At 48.3% G+C, this 17,378-nt stretch overlaps 1 protein-coding gene across 3 annotated transcripts in view; it reads right to left on the reverse strand.

Moving 5' to 3' along the window:
* Positions 1-1,112: 1,112 nt before the first annotated feature.
* Positions 1,113-17,378, reverse strand: part of LOC149360536 (uncharacterized) — an 80,765-nt gene continuing 64,499 nt past the window's right edge. For all 3 annotated transcript variants that reach the window (XM_089569308.1, XM_089569306.1, XM_089569307.1), the window contains 2 exons: positions 4,840-4,947; positions 1,113-1,205 (listed from right to left, as the gene is read on the reverse strand). In XM_089569308.1, coding sequence (XP_089425434.1) covers positions 1,119-1,205; positions 4,840-4,947 — 195 coding nt within the window. In that variant the 3' untranslated portion in view covers positions 1,113-1,118. The remainder of the gene's footprint in view (positions 1,206-4,839; positions 4,948-17,378) is intronic.

The raw sequence follows: 17,378 nt of genomic DNA on the forward strand, positions 1-17,378 counted from the left end.
GTGGTGTAAATCTACAGGAGGAATTCGCCTTACGGCGGCCTGTCGGCAATTGCTCTGCCTGAGTCACTTATTAGAGGGACTGCGTTTCTACCATTTTTCCATAAGGCTGGTATCCCCTAAAAACTGCAACAGTCATCGTGCCACTAATCATCGCTCAGTTCGGGAACCATGAGGGCACATCATTCGTGTGACGTCATCCACAGGAACGTTCAGTCTCCTCAGGTGCTTCAGGAGTGTCTCACGCTCGCCACAATAACGCCGGCACGCTAAAACAAAATGGTTCACATCATCCACAACGTCATAGCGTACACACATAGGTGAGGTGGCGCGGTGGATCTTGTCCAACCATTCCAGCGTATAGGTTATCGACTAAGGCGACGCTTCTTAAAAACACGCAGGAGGGCTATGGTGATGCATTATTTCCACAAAAATAATTGAGCGCTAATTATTTCAGACCAGCACACAGACTGACATGACATCGCCCGTCATGCCATGTCGTTCTTTGTGCTCGTCTGAAATAAGTAGCGCTCAGTTGCTTTTTACAAGCGACGTTTCTGTCTCGGAAAGATTTTATACTGCAGTTTTATGGCCGCCGCACCCTGGTAAGGCTTTGTTGTTGAACGCGTCAGTGAGCCCATGTGAGTGTACGTGGGAGTGAGCGGCTGCATGTGGAAAAGTTACTGGATGTAAAGTGTGCTCCGTCTTTTATAGACGTGGAATTCCGAGAAGGAAAAGATGCTGGTATGACCCGAGAGATGAAGCAGTTATTCACAACTGATTTATTGCACAGAATTTGTGCTGAAAAACTACGTGCAGTAACTTTTTGTTAGCAGCTGAAAATAGCGCGTTAGGTCAGATCTAAAATCATCACAGGTAGGTTTTCAGTAATAAAAACTTCTTTCCCCGTGCCTACTTAATAATGTGCATGCCGCATTATGGGACTAGTACTGAATATTGCATCGAATAAATATTTCGTGTGCATGACATGTGCTCCTTTCTTTCCTCGTAACTGCCCCACCAAAAAGCTAAATATTCAGAGAGAAGAAGTGTCAAACGAAAGAGCTTTTTATTTCGAACAGGCATTTTCACATACACGAGGCAGAATGAAGATTGCCAAATCAAGCTTCTACTTTATCTCGGCAAAGAATGGCAGTTCCATTCTTCTGGCAAGTCTTCTGCACGTAAGTACCATTGGGCAAAGCGTGCTGTAAAGGGTACACGGAAGAACACATCATTAGCGCTTGGCCGTCTCAGATACACAAACCTAGCATACTGGTTGTTTATTCAAAACTTGGAGAATATATTTTAAAATTGCCATTTCTTTCATGATCTCCCGTTATCAACTGTTCACCTACAGCTCGTCCCCTACGCCGCTGTTATCTCACGGCCTTATGGAAAATTAGAAAAGAACGACCATACTAAATTCCTTATAGCCAGTTTCCAAGCTGCACTTTTCATTTCCGCAGGCATCGTCGCCTTCGGACTACTTGCGCAGATGTATGGCCATCCAGAGCACCACAGGTTGTAGAAGGATGGACCTGTGGACGGCCCTTTTAGAGCGCGTTTAGAGGACGGGCGGGGATACGGATATATTTTTGTGACATTTCTCGTAAGAAAATCGGGGGCAAATTCTATTTACCTCCGAAAAATTTCTCGACTAAAGGCTTCATAAGAGAGCCTTTCAGGTCAGTGGTGTCACCTAGCGCCCCTAAACCTGCTGTTCAGGTGCACCTGAGCCGTAAAAGATATGTGCACTGGGTGATGGGCGCTCTAAAACGTGTGAAGGTTTCTAAACTCGTTTCTTTTTTCTGAGTATCAAACTCATCAACTCTGGGTGCAGCTTCCATTCAAAAATGAGGCTTTGACACAACCTCTTCACGAATCACCCCACAATGCACGAAATCCTCTCAGCCATCCAATGAAGACTGAATAGCCAACGTTCCAACCCCGAGTCTAACTAATCTTGATATTGGCAAGCCGGAACTATCCCAAGCAGTAAACCGAAACAGAGAACAAGGTGACCCTTATCGGCCATATCGAGCGATAATGACAGAGTCAGGTAGTTAAACGAACAGCGATACACGGGGCGATATCCTCGCTGAAATTGTCACACTACCATTTCGAATATGCAGCACTATTTAACGTGGTAAACGCAGCTGAGGAGGATATCTGGTGAGAAGGGGAGACTGACAATGAACCTAGAGCTAGCCGATGCAGAAGATGATTACGACGTAAATTGTCACAACACTGCTCTTCAAACAGTTTATGGAACAATTTTAGATAGCCACGCCTACAATGTTTCACCACGTGCCATGCACTACTTTCTACTAGCAAGGTTCTCTACTTCATTTCCATAATTTTCTTAATTTTTATTTCTAACCTTTAGCTCTGAATGTTTATTTAATGGAGGCAGCATTCTTGCCCTATATTTTAGATCTATCTTTCGACCTTTTGTCGTGTTCTTTTTCGTGCCCTTCTTTGTACGTAACCATGCAACGTCCGGCATAAGCGTTGCGGTGCTAGCATCGGGGCAGGCGATAGTATATGCATGCTTGTTTTTTCTAGCAGAGACGCCTTTCTTAAAGTTAGTTTCTATTCGAGGGAATGTTTTCTTGTACTTCAACACTCGAATTTCGCCTGTATTTGAATGAATACCATAATGTAGGACCTCTAGCCGTCAAAGCCCAGTGATTTTGCAACGCTTCTTTTCCAATTCGATTTATCCTGCTTCTGCATAGGAGCAGCTAAGCACGAAGTTCCAGCAGGTTTCCATGTCATGAATTTGGGAATGTCCCCAACCCATGGTAGTTCCCCTCATACCAACCCTATCCCCCTCCTCATGGGAGGCTCCTCTGCAAGTTTCTCAACAAGCTGCCCAAACAGAGCTAGTTGACAAAGCTCTCCGTGAATCCCTCACACGTGAACTTTTGGACAAATAGAAGCTCACCCTTGGGGACCTTCTTTTATGTTTTGCTTTGAAATGAAGTTGTTACGACCACCGCCTCCACATCATGCGCCCTGCACCAGGCAAGCTGTTGCCGTGGTCGGCGTCGGATCCCTTGGGAAATGTCCGGAGAGAGAGCGCGCGGGCGGCGGCTTCGGCTGCCTCATTTCCGTGGAGGCCTTGGTGACCTGGAGTCCAAACGAGAGATCGATGCGTGGGATCCGAGTCTCGGCTACAATTCTGGTAGATGCGATAAACCAGGGGAGTAGCCCACCCTTTCTCGACGTTCCGACAAGCCCCTCGCGAGTCGTTGATTATGTATTTGGAGGAGGAGTCGGAGGCTGCCAGGGCGATGGTAATCTGTTCTGCGTGAATTGCTGAATGGGCCTTGAAAGTAAGGGCGTGTACTGTTTTTCTCCACGTGGACAACCGCGAACGCGTACCATCCCCTGAGTCCGGGCCCGAGGCGTCCATGTAGAAGACTCTTGGTTTGCTCCCAAAATGGCCGTCCAAGGCTTCCGCCCGCGCCAGGCGCCTGCCATTATGATCCTCTTTGGACATATTGGTGGGGGAGGCCGCACGTGGAGGGCCCGTCTCCAGTGTACGGGAAGGCGGCATCTCTCCTCTGTGAATTGGGTGTGCTGGACGTGAAGTCGGGTTGGAAGGCGTCAACACGACCCTGTTTTTGTAAAACGAGCGCACTGGTTGTTGAAGTGGAGCTCAGGTGACCAGACTCAGTGGAAGCCCGTCACCTGTCAATCAGGATAATCGGCAACCAGGGGAACTATTCGTGCTTTATGCGTCACGTGGGTGCACCTTTGCCGTCACTGGCGTCGACGGCAAAGATGGTCATGTCTCGAAAAAGAGCTACGTCATGTCATCATGCCGAGAAGCGGTCGTGTCACTCCAATCTACGCACTCAGCTTGCTTGTTTAAGTGTTGAAACCTAACCAGGTAGCCTCTATCAACGAGAATGAAGGAGAAATTTGGCAGTAACTGTATATCACGGTAATCTTCAGGTAGATAACTTTCGACTCACCGCTTGTATCGTCAGTAAAGCCGTTTTTCATCTGATCTTTATTACAACAAAAGCCAAGTAGTGCATTCTGATGGTTATGATTTTTTATGGCGCAACAGCATCTGGGGCTAAAGCTACGGCACAAGGTATTTTTCTTCTACTCAAGGTGTAGTCAAAGACCCATTTCACAGCCATTTCACCCTAAATAAGCCGAGCATCAGACTAGGGGAAGGCTTGTACTCATAGTATCACCGGTGGGTACCCGGCGGCTCGAACCCCGCACCTCCCGCACACGAGGCATGTGCTCAAACCACTATAGCCTCGTATACTTGGAGCCCGACGTTTCGGGTCGGGTCGGGGAGCGCCAGATGTCGGGCTGACCAACCCGACCCTACCGCGTTTACATGAACCGGTTTTCTGTCGGGCAGAGATCGTCGCTACCCCTATCGTCTAGCAAGCAAACCACACGCATGCTAGAGGAGGAGGAATACTGCTGTGTCATGAGTTCTGGCAGTGTGACTTTTTATAATCTGTGCAGTCTGTGCACAGCAGAGCACAGAACCGAGCGTGCAGTGCACTTGCTGTCGCCACTGGTCCTTTGGAGGATACCCTAAGGTACTAGGAATCTGTTTCGCCTTTGCCACGCTATAAGTCCTTGTTGAAGAAAACTATGTTTGCTTTTTAGCAAAGAGCAGTAGCGAAAAGTACGAGTCACCAAGTTCTCTACACATTGCTTTCTTGGGCTCATTAACCCTTTTTTAACAATTTTCTCGAGTATTGGAATCTTACTCTTCACGGTCATTTTTCCTGCTTAGGATATAAACAGCAGGCAGTGTTTTCACCAGCACTTTTAAAGGAAACATAAAAGCACCGTTACCATACAAGGAGTGCCCACTCGGAGGTAGTTGTACTCTTGACGATTCTCTTTGTTGAAGCACGTATACGCGCATCCGATTTGAATTTCCGCGTCCACATCAGCCAGACTCTGAAATAAAAACGGAGTAAAAATAATTTTGATTAACAACATAGTTTCATTCCCAATTGCAAATATTTTTGTCACTTTATTCTTACTATAGCAAGTTGTATTACTTTGGAGAGGAATAGAGATATTTCAACAACCTTTCATAGGGTAGTGGAGGCTCAACACCAGATAAATGAAACTACTTTACATATCCTCTTACGTCACGGCAAGCCGATGAAGAGAGAACGCCATGACGCTAAGAGAGAACGACATGACAGATGGTGAAGGCATGATTTAAAGGCGGCGGGCGTAGCGCGAGGCCTCCGTGCCGCGCCACTGCCCACTTCGTCACCTTCTCTATCGCGACAATATTTGCACAGATAATTAAGTTCGCCATGGCCTTGTTACCACACACATTTTCTTTACTTGGTTAAACGTAATAGTGTCCGACTATATGCGACCCCAGTGGAACTCATAATGCAGCATTTGCGGATATCTCTTACTGACTCCGTAAGGCCTCCTTTCCCAACAAAGGGCATTGTTCCCAGACAACATACTTAATTTTTTTCTCAAGTCGATAAAAGGCAGATGCCTCCTTAATATGCGAATACTTCGCAAGGTCGCCCTTCGAGATAGCTCGAGGGGAATAGCTATCGAAAGAACGCTCTCGAGCCTCTTCGGCTTCGCAACCCTGCCACTGGTATCCTCGATGCTCAAAGTCGCAATAAAGCTCTTTTTCTCTCTCTATCCGTGACGGCGAAGTCACCATCAATATCATCACTGCGTAGCCGCGTGCGGTTGCGCTTCTCATGCAGCACTTCTTTTTCGCGTGTCATTTCAAGATTTCGTTTCCTGCCACGGCTGTTCGTCTCCACTTTCTCAGAGTTCCACACAGCAGTAGGCGGACCCTATGGTTCATCATCCCGGCAGAAGACCTGTGATGCTTGCAGCTTCCGCCCCTTGCTGTAGGGATGGAACAACTCATACGTCGGCGCCACAGCCTCTGCACTCATTTTGACGTCAAGCTGGCCAAAGCGTCAGATCAGAGAGCTGCGACGGGAGCATAGACTCGCTGCTGCAGAGATAACCGTTCTGTCTGAGAGAACTGAAGCTTTGCACCTACAAGTAACGAAGCCAGTCTAGAAGATCTTTGGAGAAACACCAGACAACATGGCCGAGTGTCCGACGGCCGAGGCTGGAGGCTGGAGGCTACATCGACAAGGTCGTGAGATCTACAGCAAGGTATCGTTTCAACCTCCGCACCGTCTGATCTGCTAAGACTATTCTCGACACCACCGAGGACAACGGGACTCCGGCCCAGCACACCCTGCCCTGGCTGGACATCCTAAAACTGGGAAATTGCAAGTCAAGTCTCGGTAAAGATTCTGGCCTTAAGTCAGTCATACATGCCAACTGTGAGTGCAGTACTGCACACGAGTTCAATTACTTGTGTACTCTTCTGGCCTGAGTATCAGTGTGAGCTATTCCAGGATATAACCGACTGCCGAATGCAACAGTGTTCCCCTCTAAATACTGCCGAACTGTTTCTGAGGTTAGAGGGATATCGTCCAAGAGCACCTGCCGGAAGCTCTTGACGTGAAGCCGGTATCGTGATGATAATGCCACGTAGCCGTTTGGAACACAAGACTACACAGCGGAACACAAGGCTTCTACGGGGACGCAAGCCGAAACGCCAGCCAAGAGCATCGAGCTGAAACGGAACTTCACCTTCTTCCTTTCGGCGCCAAAGACAGAGCGGCATCAGCTACAAAGACGGGTCACGCCTCCGGCGAACATGACGGCACTCTTATTGGGTTGTTGGATGCGAGCGTCCAGGAGGCGGTGGGCACGACCACGGCTGTCTCTGGCAGCTGTATTACGCACCTGCTGGCAGAAGTTATCCTGGCGTTGAAGCCTAGCCTCCAGGTTCTCGTATAAAGTCCTCGCGCTGTCTTCAAGCGAGAAGCACGCGTTACGAAGCGTCTGTATAGGGCTCCATTGGTTGAACTGAGCCACCCGTTCGAACTGGTCAAGCCAGTCGTCGGTATCCTCCAAAGCATCACCATGGTAACTAGGTGGCACACGGGGCTGTTGGTGTCAGGTGACTTGAAACTGGTTGAGCATTGGAAAGGACGTCAACGGGACGTTCGGTGCATGGTGCCAGGCGAAGGAGACAAAACTCCGTGGCGAGGCCCTGGAGGTGGCGGCTGCGATATACGGGTTGTTGGGTTTGAGCATGCCCCCGCTGCCACCACTATTAGGATTTTGGGGCATCCCACCGCAGCCACCACTATTAGGACTGGGCCTCCGAGCCTGGTCACCACGGTTGTGACTGAAGCATCTCACCCTGCTGCCTCTGTTGCGCAGAGCTGAGCCAAGAAACGGTCGAGGCGACGGTGAGAGAAAGGACGTTTATGTACAATATGTACTACAAGGGCTTTTACATAATACAAGGTCCGAGAGCACCACGGGCTAGCGCAAAGAAGTAGGGCGGCCCCGGTCAAGCGTACCTCCAGCGTGATGGCTCTTCTGCTGCCCGTCTGCTGCTCGGACTCAGCGCGGCTCCGTTTTTATAGCCGCCGGTGACCGTTGCGGCAGCCAGCCGTTCAAACCCTCCAATCAGGTCGCGGCACTGGCCATCGTTCAAATTAGACGAAGTGTCGATAGGGATCGGCCGTTGAAGGCTTGCACACTGGAAAAGGCGGCCGGCGAAGCGTTGTACGAGTCTCGAGCCGACAGTGAGGAGGAGAAGGAAGGGCCTGCGCCGGCAAGCCGGGATGATGATGCAGCGCCTGTGTTTTGTCCTTCTCTTGTGTCTCGTCTTTGATTGCGCTGTTTTTCCAATTCGTAAACCATGATTCATGCTTCAAGCCACGACATGTCCGGTGAGAGTCTGGGCTTGCTGTGCGTGACGGCGGGCCCACGGCGGTGGTTTCCAGAGAGGCCAGTGGAATGTGGGCAAGAGCACAACAGGGTGTAGACACGAGCGGGAGCCGATCGGGCCTCGATGAGCCGCTGCGAGAGGAGGTCCGGGGCATGGGATGTCGAATCCGCACCTCCACCAGTGTCTCGTGGCCGATTGAAACACAACACAAGACTTCACAACAGAACACAAGGGCTCTACGGGGACGCAAACCGAGCGCCAGCCAAGAGCACCGATGATGATGATGATGATGATGATGATGATGGTGGTGGTGTACTCAAGCTTCATGCACCGAGCTGGAGCGGAACTTCAGCTTCTTCCTTTCGGCGCATGAGGCCCGCGGAGAGCAGCCGGCCAGCGGCTGCTGCCGCAGACGCTGCAATATGAGTTTCGTTGACTGCGGAACCTGTGTCACAAAATCCAGGTTTATGTAACAGGTATGAAAGTCCTTAGAATAAGGTTGTCCACGTAATGTTCCTCGCCACGCGTGGCCCTACAGAGAGCTCTTCCATCAGACATGGCCGATTCCATCAGACATGGCACAGGACGAATTTATCTATACACCTCAACATTCAACTCAGACACAGGGTGATTATACCATTACCTAGACGTAGTGTGAGCTACGTTTTAGCCGCCTTTTAGAATCCTTCGATCTCTAATTTGACTCCAAGGAGACGGTGGCTGAAAAAAAAGCGCAGAGAAACCTCTACTCGCAACACAGGCGTTTTTTATGCCTTCTCTGGTTTCTCTGAAACTTTCACGGAACGTTTTTCACAGTTTTCTGGCCCCTTTTTCAATAACAATATAAGCAATAAAATTCTTTCTTTCTTGCCTGCCCCTTGAAGTGTCTCAGAAATGAAAGAACGCCAGTGTTAGAATCTCTAAACAGTTCTAAGTTCACGGAAAATGGGAGAGCATTTAGATACATTAGTTAACAAGCAGCATAAGTAATCGGCACAATACTGGACACGTATTGGCAAAGGCTGGGCCTATAAGAGACCAGAGAGAGACCATCCATTTGCAATATTGGGCCGATTACTTGTGTTGCTTGGGTTGTAACCGAGTTTAGTTAACATTACTCACAATGCAACGTGTAACGAAATTGAGACGCCCACGTCTGGCCATGATCCACAGTAAAAGAGAACAATTTAAATGGAAGTTTTCAGTGATTGAAGAGCAGTAACAAAAGTCCGCGCTCGTACGCTTTCAAGCGCAATAAACAGCCGTAGGCACCACTACTCCGGCTTTCTTAGTGAACATTGTTACCCCTGCCACTGAGCTCATTTGCATCAGCCTGTTCTCCTAGTACAGCGCTGGGCCCTGGCTTGGGCTGTTCAGGCTGCGAGCTGGCATACCTGGGGGCGCTCCGCGATGGCTCAGTTTTGACTTACAGCTCGCGAATGAACAATTGAAGCCTCATAGAAACGCGCTGTTGAAGTGGTCGTTCCTTCAAAGATCGTCACAGATCAATTGTGACTTCACCTCCCAAAAAGAGAAGTGCCATTGGGGAAGACAATATTGGTTTACCCTGCTTTCGACTTTTGAACACATAATACGCAACAAACAGGCACCTTTGCTTTTCGTTTCCACTGAAACGCGACGACTGCGGACATGAATTTAGACGGCCAAATCGTATTCATCACAATAATCGTAAATTATTACAACATACGTGATGGCATCTTAATATTTCAACATCACGGGTCACAGAAAATGTCTTTAATTAATCTAGCGGCAACGCAAAGTAATTTATTACGCGTGTATTTGCCTCTTGTAACTCAGCAGCCACTCAGGGACGCTACTCAGCTATTCAAAAACTTGTGCTAGCAAGCTTGTGTCATCCCTTTTGTGTTTACGAATCCAGTTTCTTCAAGCATTACTGTGGTTTTAGCGCATTTCGCTGCGATTTCTCAGCTCGTGTAGTGTGATTCTACTTGCGCACAGCGAGCAATTAACTCCTTGCGCATTGGCGGGGACGAGCCCAGGCTTGGAGCTGTTTTAAGATGTAAGTAATGCTCAATTCGTCTGAAACTAAAACAAACACAACAATAATCTGATAACATCTGAAAGAGCTAAAGACGGAAGGAATTCCAGCAACCTGGACAGCCTACCACTTGATAGTTGGCCGCAACACCTAAATGTTTTTGGAGAGGAGGAATAACCGCGAACTTGACAGGACTGAAAAGCGAGAAGAGGACAGGACGAGCGGTATCGCTCGTCCTGTCCTCTTTTCGCTCTTCAGTCCTGTCAAGTTCGCGGTTATTCCTCCTCTCCAACATGTCAGACCAACTGGCCCAAAGCTTCCCCTTGTTGAACCTAAATGTTTCTTCTATAATTAAACTCCATATCTGTCTGATTTTTACGCGTTAACTACCCTGCACCGCTTACACCTACAAGACTACTCGAGAAATTGATTAGATGTATATATCTGAAGCCTGTGGTTTGGCAACTAATTTGGACGTATGATCGAAGGAACACTACTGAAAATGCGTGCCTTCACGCCGCGCTGGCTCAGTGGCTATGGTGCTCGACTGCTAACCCGAAAGACGCGAATTCGATCCCAGTGGCGGTGGTAGTATTTCGATCAAGGCGTAATGCTAGAGGCCCGTGTACTGTGCGATGTCAGTGCACGTTAAAGAACCCCAGGTGGCTGAAATTCCCGGAGCCCTCCACTACGGCGTTCGTCATAGCCCAGGCTCTTTTCGAACGTGACACCAAATAAATTCTAAAAAAAAGAAAATTTTGTCTCATCTTTACTCGTGAGACTTGGTAGAAATGTTTTCAATGAGCGCGCGCTTGTGCAGTGTCCGCACTGAGGTGATTTAACGATCGCATATGCATTCACACAGCGAGCGGCAATACCAGAACTCAGTGCGTAACTTTCTTTTTTCATAAAATAAGACCCCGATAATTGCAAGGGTTGCTTATTAAATTCCTCGAACGAAAAAGTGGTTGGAGTTTAACGTAGTTAAGCCGACCAGACGGCGGAAAGCAGGTGCTCGTTCTTCAATTGGACGCGGAACTTAAGCTCGGCCGTAAGTATATGGCGTGATATCTTTAGTCGGTTCATGCCCATATATGCAGATTTGTTCATTCTATACTAACATTCATGATGGCGGCGAGTCCCCAAAACAGTACAGTGACTAAAAAATGCGCCACAGCACCAAAAAAATGGTTTTTGAGAAACTGAAATGACGCAATAATTGTCTCACATTTCAGTGGACACGCAAACCTCACCGTAAGGGAAGCGAGGAACGTGGGAATGGAAGAAGGAAAGAGAGTGGTCCCGCATTGGAGCGCTCCGAGCACTTTCGACCAACTGGGGATCTTTCACGTGCACTGGCATTGCACAGCACACAAGTGCCTTTGCATTTCAGCTCCATCAAAACGCGGCCGCAGCGACCGCGCTCCAACCCGGGCATTCCGGCTCTGTACCCTGGCTCTATAACCACTGCGCTGGCTGTTTAATATTGAGAGAATCGAGCATGCTCTAAAGAACGGAGACACCCGAAAAGCAGGCAAGAGGAAACTAGGCATAGGCAAAATGGGTAAGGTTGTTACGGTAGCCAAAGACTTCCACACAAATCTCTACAGTAAAATGTAATACGGACGTTAATGAGAGGAGCAGTAGTGCACAGCCCTGGGACATCCCGGCAGTCGAGAAAGAGGAAGTAGAAAGATTAGGACCTATGAAAGGGGGAAAGCAGCTGGTAAGGATCAGGTAACCGCAGATCTCTTGAACAGCGAAGGGAAGATTGTCGTAGAAAGTCTGGCCACCCTGTGCACGCAATGCCTTATGACCTCGAGCGTAGCAGAAGCTCGGCAAACAGCTAGCATATTAATCCATAAGAACGGAGACGTCAAAATTACACACCAATTGACTTAAATCTCTGTTGCCTAGAAGGTATTTAGTAGGGAAATCGCTATTGGAGTCAGGACAGCCTTCGACTTTAAACAACCAAAGATCAGGTAGGTTTCGTAAAGTGCACACGAAAATAGGCCATATTCCCACTATCAGTCAGGTGATAGAGAAATGTACAGAGTATAATCAACGCCTATATATAGCCTTTACACATGACGAGAAGGCATTTAACTCGGTAGAGACTTCAGCTGTCATTCAGGCATTGCGGAGCCACGATGTAGAATTGCCTTAGGTAAACATACTGGAAGGTATCTTTAGCGAGTGCACAAATACCGTAGTCCTCCATATAGTCGGCAACAAAATTCCAATAAGAAAGGGGGTCAGGCAGGGAGACACGATCTTGCCAATGCTGTTCACGGCCTGTTTACAGGAAGTATTAAGGGCCTGGATTAGAAACAGCTAGGCATAAGAGTAAATGGAGAATACCTTGATAATCAATGATTCGCTGTATTGCCTTTCTAAGTCACCCAGGAGATGAAATGCAAAACATGATCCACGACTTAGACAGACAGAGCAGTACTGTGGGTCTAAAAATTAATATGGAGAAAACCAAAGTAATGCCATAACACAGTCTCAGAAGGAAACAGCAGTTTAAAATTGGTATCGAAGTACTGGAAGTAGTAAAGGAATACGTCTACTTAGGGCAAGTAGTGACCGCAGATCTGGATCAAGAAAGTGAAATAACTATAAGAATAAGAATGAGGAGGAGCGCACATGGCAGGTTCTCTCAGATCATGATTGGCACTTTACCAATATCACTCCAGAGAAAAGTGTATAAGAGCTGTATTTTACCCGTGCTCACTTATAGGGTAGAAACATAGAGGCTAACGAAAAGGGTTCAACCTAACGAGCTATGGAAAGGAAAATGATAGGTGTAGCATTAAGATATAGGAAGAGGCCAGAGTGCGTCAGGCATCAAACAAGAGTTAATGACATCGTAGTCGAAATCAATAGGAAGAAATGGGCTTGGGCAGGGTATGTAATGCGAAGGCAAGATAACCGTTAGTCCTTAAGGGAAACGGAGTATTCCAGGGGAAGTGAAGCGTAGCAGGTGGCGGCAGAAGATTAGGTTGTAAAATGAGTTTAACCCTTTAACCGAAAACCCCGAGCTGTACTCGCCATGGGAGAACGTACCAAAACCGCTAATGACGAGTCACACTCGTCCGGCCCGATATTCTGGTGCTGCCACCCCAAAAGACGAGTTACGGCCGTCAGTCGGATTGGTTGCGATTTCAAAATCTAGAGGGCGGCAGTCGACCATGAAAAACGCATTTTGCGCCTTGGGCGCCTAATTGAAGACTCATAAGAGCCGTTTCACCATGGCGTCATCTATGAGGAATGCCGGTGGTGGCAGTGTCCCGAGAAAAAGAGCTGCTTCTTCAAGCAGTTGTGACGGCAGCATTTCTTAGAACATGGAATTTGTTTATGAAAGTGACTCGGACTTTGTACGTGCTGGAGTCGGCTTCAGATGACGAAAGTCGCGACGACGACGAGGTTGAGTCGCTGCACGTGTGTGGCAGTGTGTGAGCACGAAAAACCCACCGCTCGCGCCTCCACGGTTTCATTTTTATTCAGTGCCTGGGATCTTGCGGCAGCCCACTGACGAGCACAACATTCTCCGCTGATTTTGGGTATTTTTATTGCGAAGCAATACTACTTTAGCTACCACCTCAGCCCGTCAAAACGCGAGGCGGTGGTAGGCACGGTTGACCTTTAGCATGAGAGAGAGAGAGAGACTCTTTAATGAAATGCAGAGAATTTAGCCGGCGTTTAAAAATCGCTGGCATGCTACTCTGCGTAGGAAGGGGGATTTGGGAGAAAAAGACAGAAGGAGAGCAGCGCGGAAGAGGTAAAAGAAGAAAAAAAACGAAGATAAAATGCGGCCATGAAATGGGTACTAAGGATGCAATGGCGAGTATTGATGTAACCTATGGAATGATGGAGCGCATAGTCCGACAAATGGGCTGACGAAGTTCACTGCATGAAGAATGCGTGAAGGTAACGTGCAAGTGAATTTAGAGCTTATCAAGATGTCCAATGTCTATTAAATATGTAAAAAGAAAGTGCATTGCAAGTCTCTGTTGCCTGAAGCAGGCTAAGGGACCTAAAACTTTGTCCATTGTTAGGGGCACTGGGCAGAGCTTCTGCATGCAATGTTCATAGTACGCACGCTCGTTAGCATACGCAGGGCACACAAGTAGGATATGTTCCACAGTTTCTATCGAGGCACAATTGTCACAATGCGGACTGTTCGTTTGTCCAAAACGGTATCGCAAGCGGTTTGTATATGCAGAATTCAGACGAAGTCGGTGATAAAGTGTTTCCAGATGTCGAGGAATTCTGGATGAGAGTCTTGATCTAAGATGTGGGTGGCTTGAGTGAAGAAATTGGTACTGATGTGTCGGCAAACTCCAAAGCCGATACGTTTCTTCGCAAGCAAAACTTTTAGCCATTTGGGACGCATCCGATTTCGTGAAAAAAGTTCGAATGTATCTCCGATGTTGATGGCCCTTACGGGCCGCTTCATCTGCGTTTTCATTAGCCAGAATGCCACAGTGAGCAGGTACCCACTGAAATGTTATGCAGTGGCCTGCGGCAATAGCTAAATGATGTATATACCCGATGTCGAGGGAAACTGGCTGGTGATTCGTTTTCTTCAGCAGGTTGGCCAAAATCTGCAGAGATGCTTTTGAATCGGTGAAGATAACCCAACGGCCGGCGGTTCGGCGCAGGATGTAAGAAACAGCTTCCTTAATGCCGTGAAGCTCAGCTGTCGTAGAGGATGTCCTCCGCTGCAGCCGGTAAGGGCATGGTCTGTTGAGGGCACATAAAGGCCACAAGAAGAGGTTTCTTTAGTAGTTGAACCATCGGTGAAGATATGGATGTGCTGCGTATATTCCTCCGTTAAGTAGGCGAGAGTAGTTTGCAGAAGCGCTGCCTGTGGCATGCGGCTCTTTTCATTCACACCTGGAACAGACTTCTTCACCTTTAGAGGAGAGAGTGTCCATGGAGGAAAGGCCAGAGGTAGTAGCTTCTGTGGCTGATTAATAGTAGGAAGGGGCAGGAGCTGTACTGCCTGGCCAAAGCTAGAGTTGCTGTGAGTTAGATGGACGCGGTGTAGGAAGTGCTTCTTCCCTTGCAGGACATGGCGGAGATGGGTACGCATAGTTTCCTGGGCGGCAATCACCTCTAGTGGGAGACATCCTGCCTCCGCTGCTGTTCCTGACGCAGAGGAACCTTTTGGGAGGCCAAGACATATTCGCAGGCAGTTGTTCCGTGCGGCATTGAGAGTCTTATTGCTTGATGTAGATAATCTTTGAAGCACTGGTAGACAGTAGCGCAAGGTTCCTTCAACGTAGGCTTTTTCAAGCAGAAGCATTGATCGGCAGTTGCTACCCCACCTTGTTCCCGCCATGAACCTGAACACTTGTGATGCTGCAGTAATCCTCTGGCGGAGTTTTTTTATCTGAGGTGACCATGACAGATTGTAGTCGATTACAACACCCAGGAATCGCTGAGATCGTACATATGGCAGCGATCGTCCGCCTAGGAGCAGCGGATATCGGGTCATCGTTTTTCTTGTAAACGCCATTGCAACACTCTTTTCTGGCGATAGACGAAGACCTCTGGAAGCCAGGTACATCGAAACGTGCAATAGCGCTCTCTGAAGACGTTGCTGGGTAATATAGCGCGAACGTGATGCGGTCCAGATGCAGATATCATCAGCATAAATTGTTTTACGGACCATTCGCGGAAGGTTTCTTGTTATGTGAATAAGGACAATATAGAACAAGAGAGGGCTGAGCACCGCTCCCTGTGGTACGCCCCTCTCCACTGCGTGAAAGCGTGTTGGGCCGTCTGGAGTGGTCATAAAAATTTGCCGTTCTTTTAAATAATGCCCAATCCACTTGTATAGCCTTCCTCCAAGGCCAAGACTGCCAAAGGCTGCGAGAATTGCATGGTGAAAGACAGAGTCAAAGGCGGCCTTGATGTCTAGGAAAACGGCTGTCGGGATGTACCCAGCATGAAGGTACTCCTCAAGTGATGAGACGAGGGCGATGATATTCTCAGTCGCCGACCTGTTTTCACGGAACCCGTTCATTTCTTGGGGGAACTCATTTCGGCTTTCTAGGAACCAAATTATGCGCTTGGAGATCATGCGCTCCATGAGCTTACCTACGCAGCTCAGTAGGGCAATGGGCCGGAATGATGCGTAGCTTGTTGGCTGCTTACAGGGCTTCAAAACGGGCACAATTTTTGCCAGCTTCCATTCCGTGGGGACCTCACCAGCCATCCAGGAAGAATTGTAATACTCCAGGAGTCGAAGACGGGAGGTGTGGGGTAGCTTAGCAATGGCGTCATAGGTCACCTCATCATGACCCGGAGACGTGTGTCTGTTTGTCTCCGCGATAGCTGTGGATAGTTCTTCCATTGTGAAAGGCAGGTCTAACGCTGGCACTGCCGCCTTTGGGATGCCTGTTTGACCATCTGCGGAGAGTGTCGAATGCCCTGACCCTGTCGACAGTAGCCTGCAGTATTCTTCTGAGACTTCTTTTATAGATTTTTGTTCGTGAAGGGAGAGAGCAGCGAAGGGGTGGAGTTGTTGAAGTGGCGTGCGCATACCTCTAACTATCCGCCAAATGTTGGTTACTGGTTGGCGCACATCCAGCGTAGAACAAAAGTCACGCCACTTTTGCCGACTCAGTTTATCCATGTAGCGTCGAATGTGACGTTGTGCCCGTCGGCATGCACGTAGGTCATCGAGGCTTTTTGTGCGCAGAGCTTTCCTTTCAGCTCGCCTGCGTATAGCGCAAAGCCTTTGGAATGTGTCATCATTTGAAGGTAGGTTATCATTTTTAGCTGTAATTTGTGTACTCGCTCTCAGGCAATACGCCATTGTCGATGCTAATTCTTCATTTCGAGTTGCCGCAGTAACTCCTTTGCTTACAGCGTCCTTGTATGCGTCCCAGTCTGTAGATTTTATAAAGAATTTCTTTGGGTTCCTCAGCGCATGGAAAGCCGATATGAGGATTGGGTAATGGTCGCTTCCGCGTGTCTCCAAATCAGTGCACCAGCCAAAGTTGTGGGCGAATGAACTTGTGACAAATGTCACGTCGATGCTGCTGGTAGTCGTCGGGCCTCGGAGGTAGGTGATGCTGCCGTCATTTAATGGCTGAACTGAATGCTTGGAGAGAAGTTTTGCAAGCTTGGCACCTCGGGCACATGTATGTGAGCTGCCCCAAATTTCATTATGAGCATTGAAGTCTCCGCAAATAATATGCGGAGAGGGCGTCTTTGATATCAAATTTTCAAGTCTCAAAGCATCAAATGGCGTGCCTGGCTCAAGATATACTCTAATCAGAGTGTACTGTTGTCCGGCAATAACTGTGACAGCGCACACGTATTCATTGTCGCTGTGAGGCGGGACATCAACCGGCGAGGCCGGGATATCCTTGCGAAAGCCTATCAGCAATCTGCTGACGTTATCTGGTCGTTGTGAATGATGGAAATAGTATCCTTGGAGTCGGAAAGTTTCCTCGACGCGTGATTCACAGATGACTATGAAGGGGAAGCGGTACGCTCGCACGAGCTGTCGGAAATCTGAGAGTTTAG

Source organism: Amblyomma mixtum, chromosome 2 (genome assembly GCF_055824585.1).
Source record: "Amblyomma mixtum isolate Tamu chromosome 2, ASM5582458v1, whole genome shotgun sequence".
Classification (NCBI taxonomy): domain Eukaryota; kingdom Metazoa; phylum Arthropoda; class Arachnida; order Ixodida; family Ixodidae; genus Amblyomma; species Amblyomma mixtum.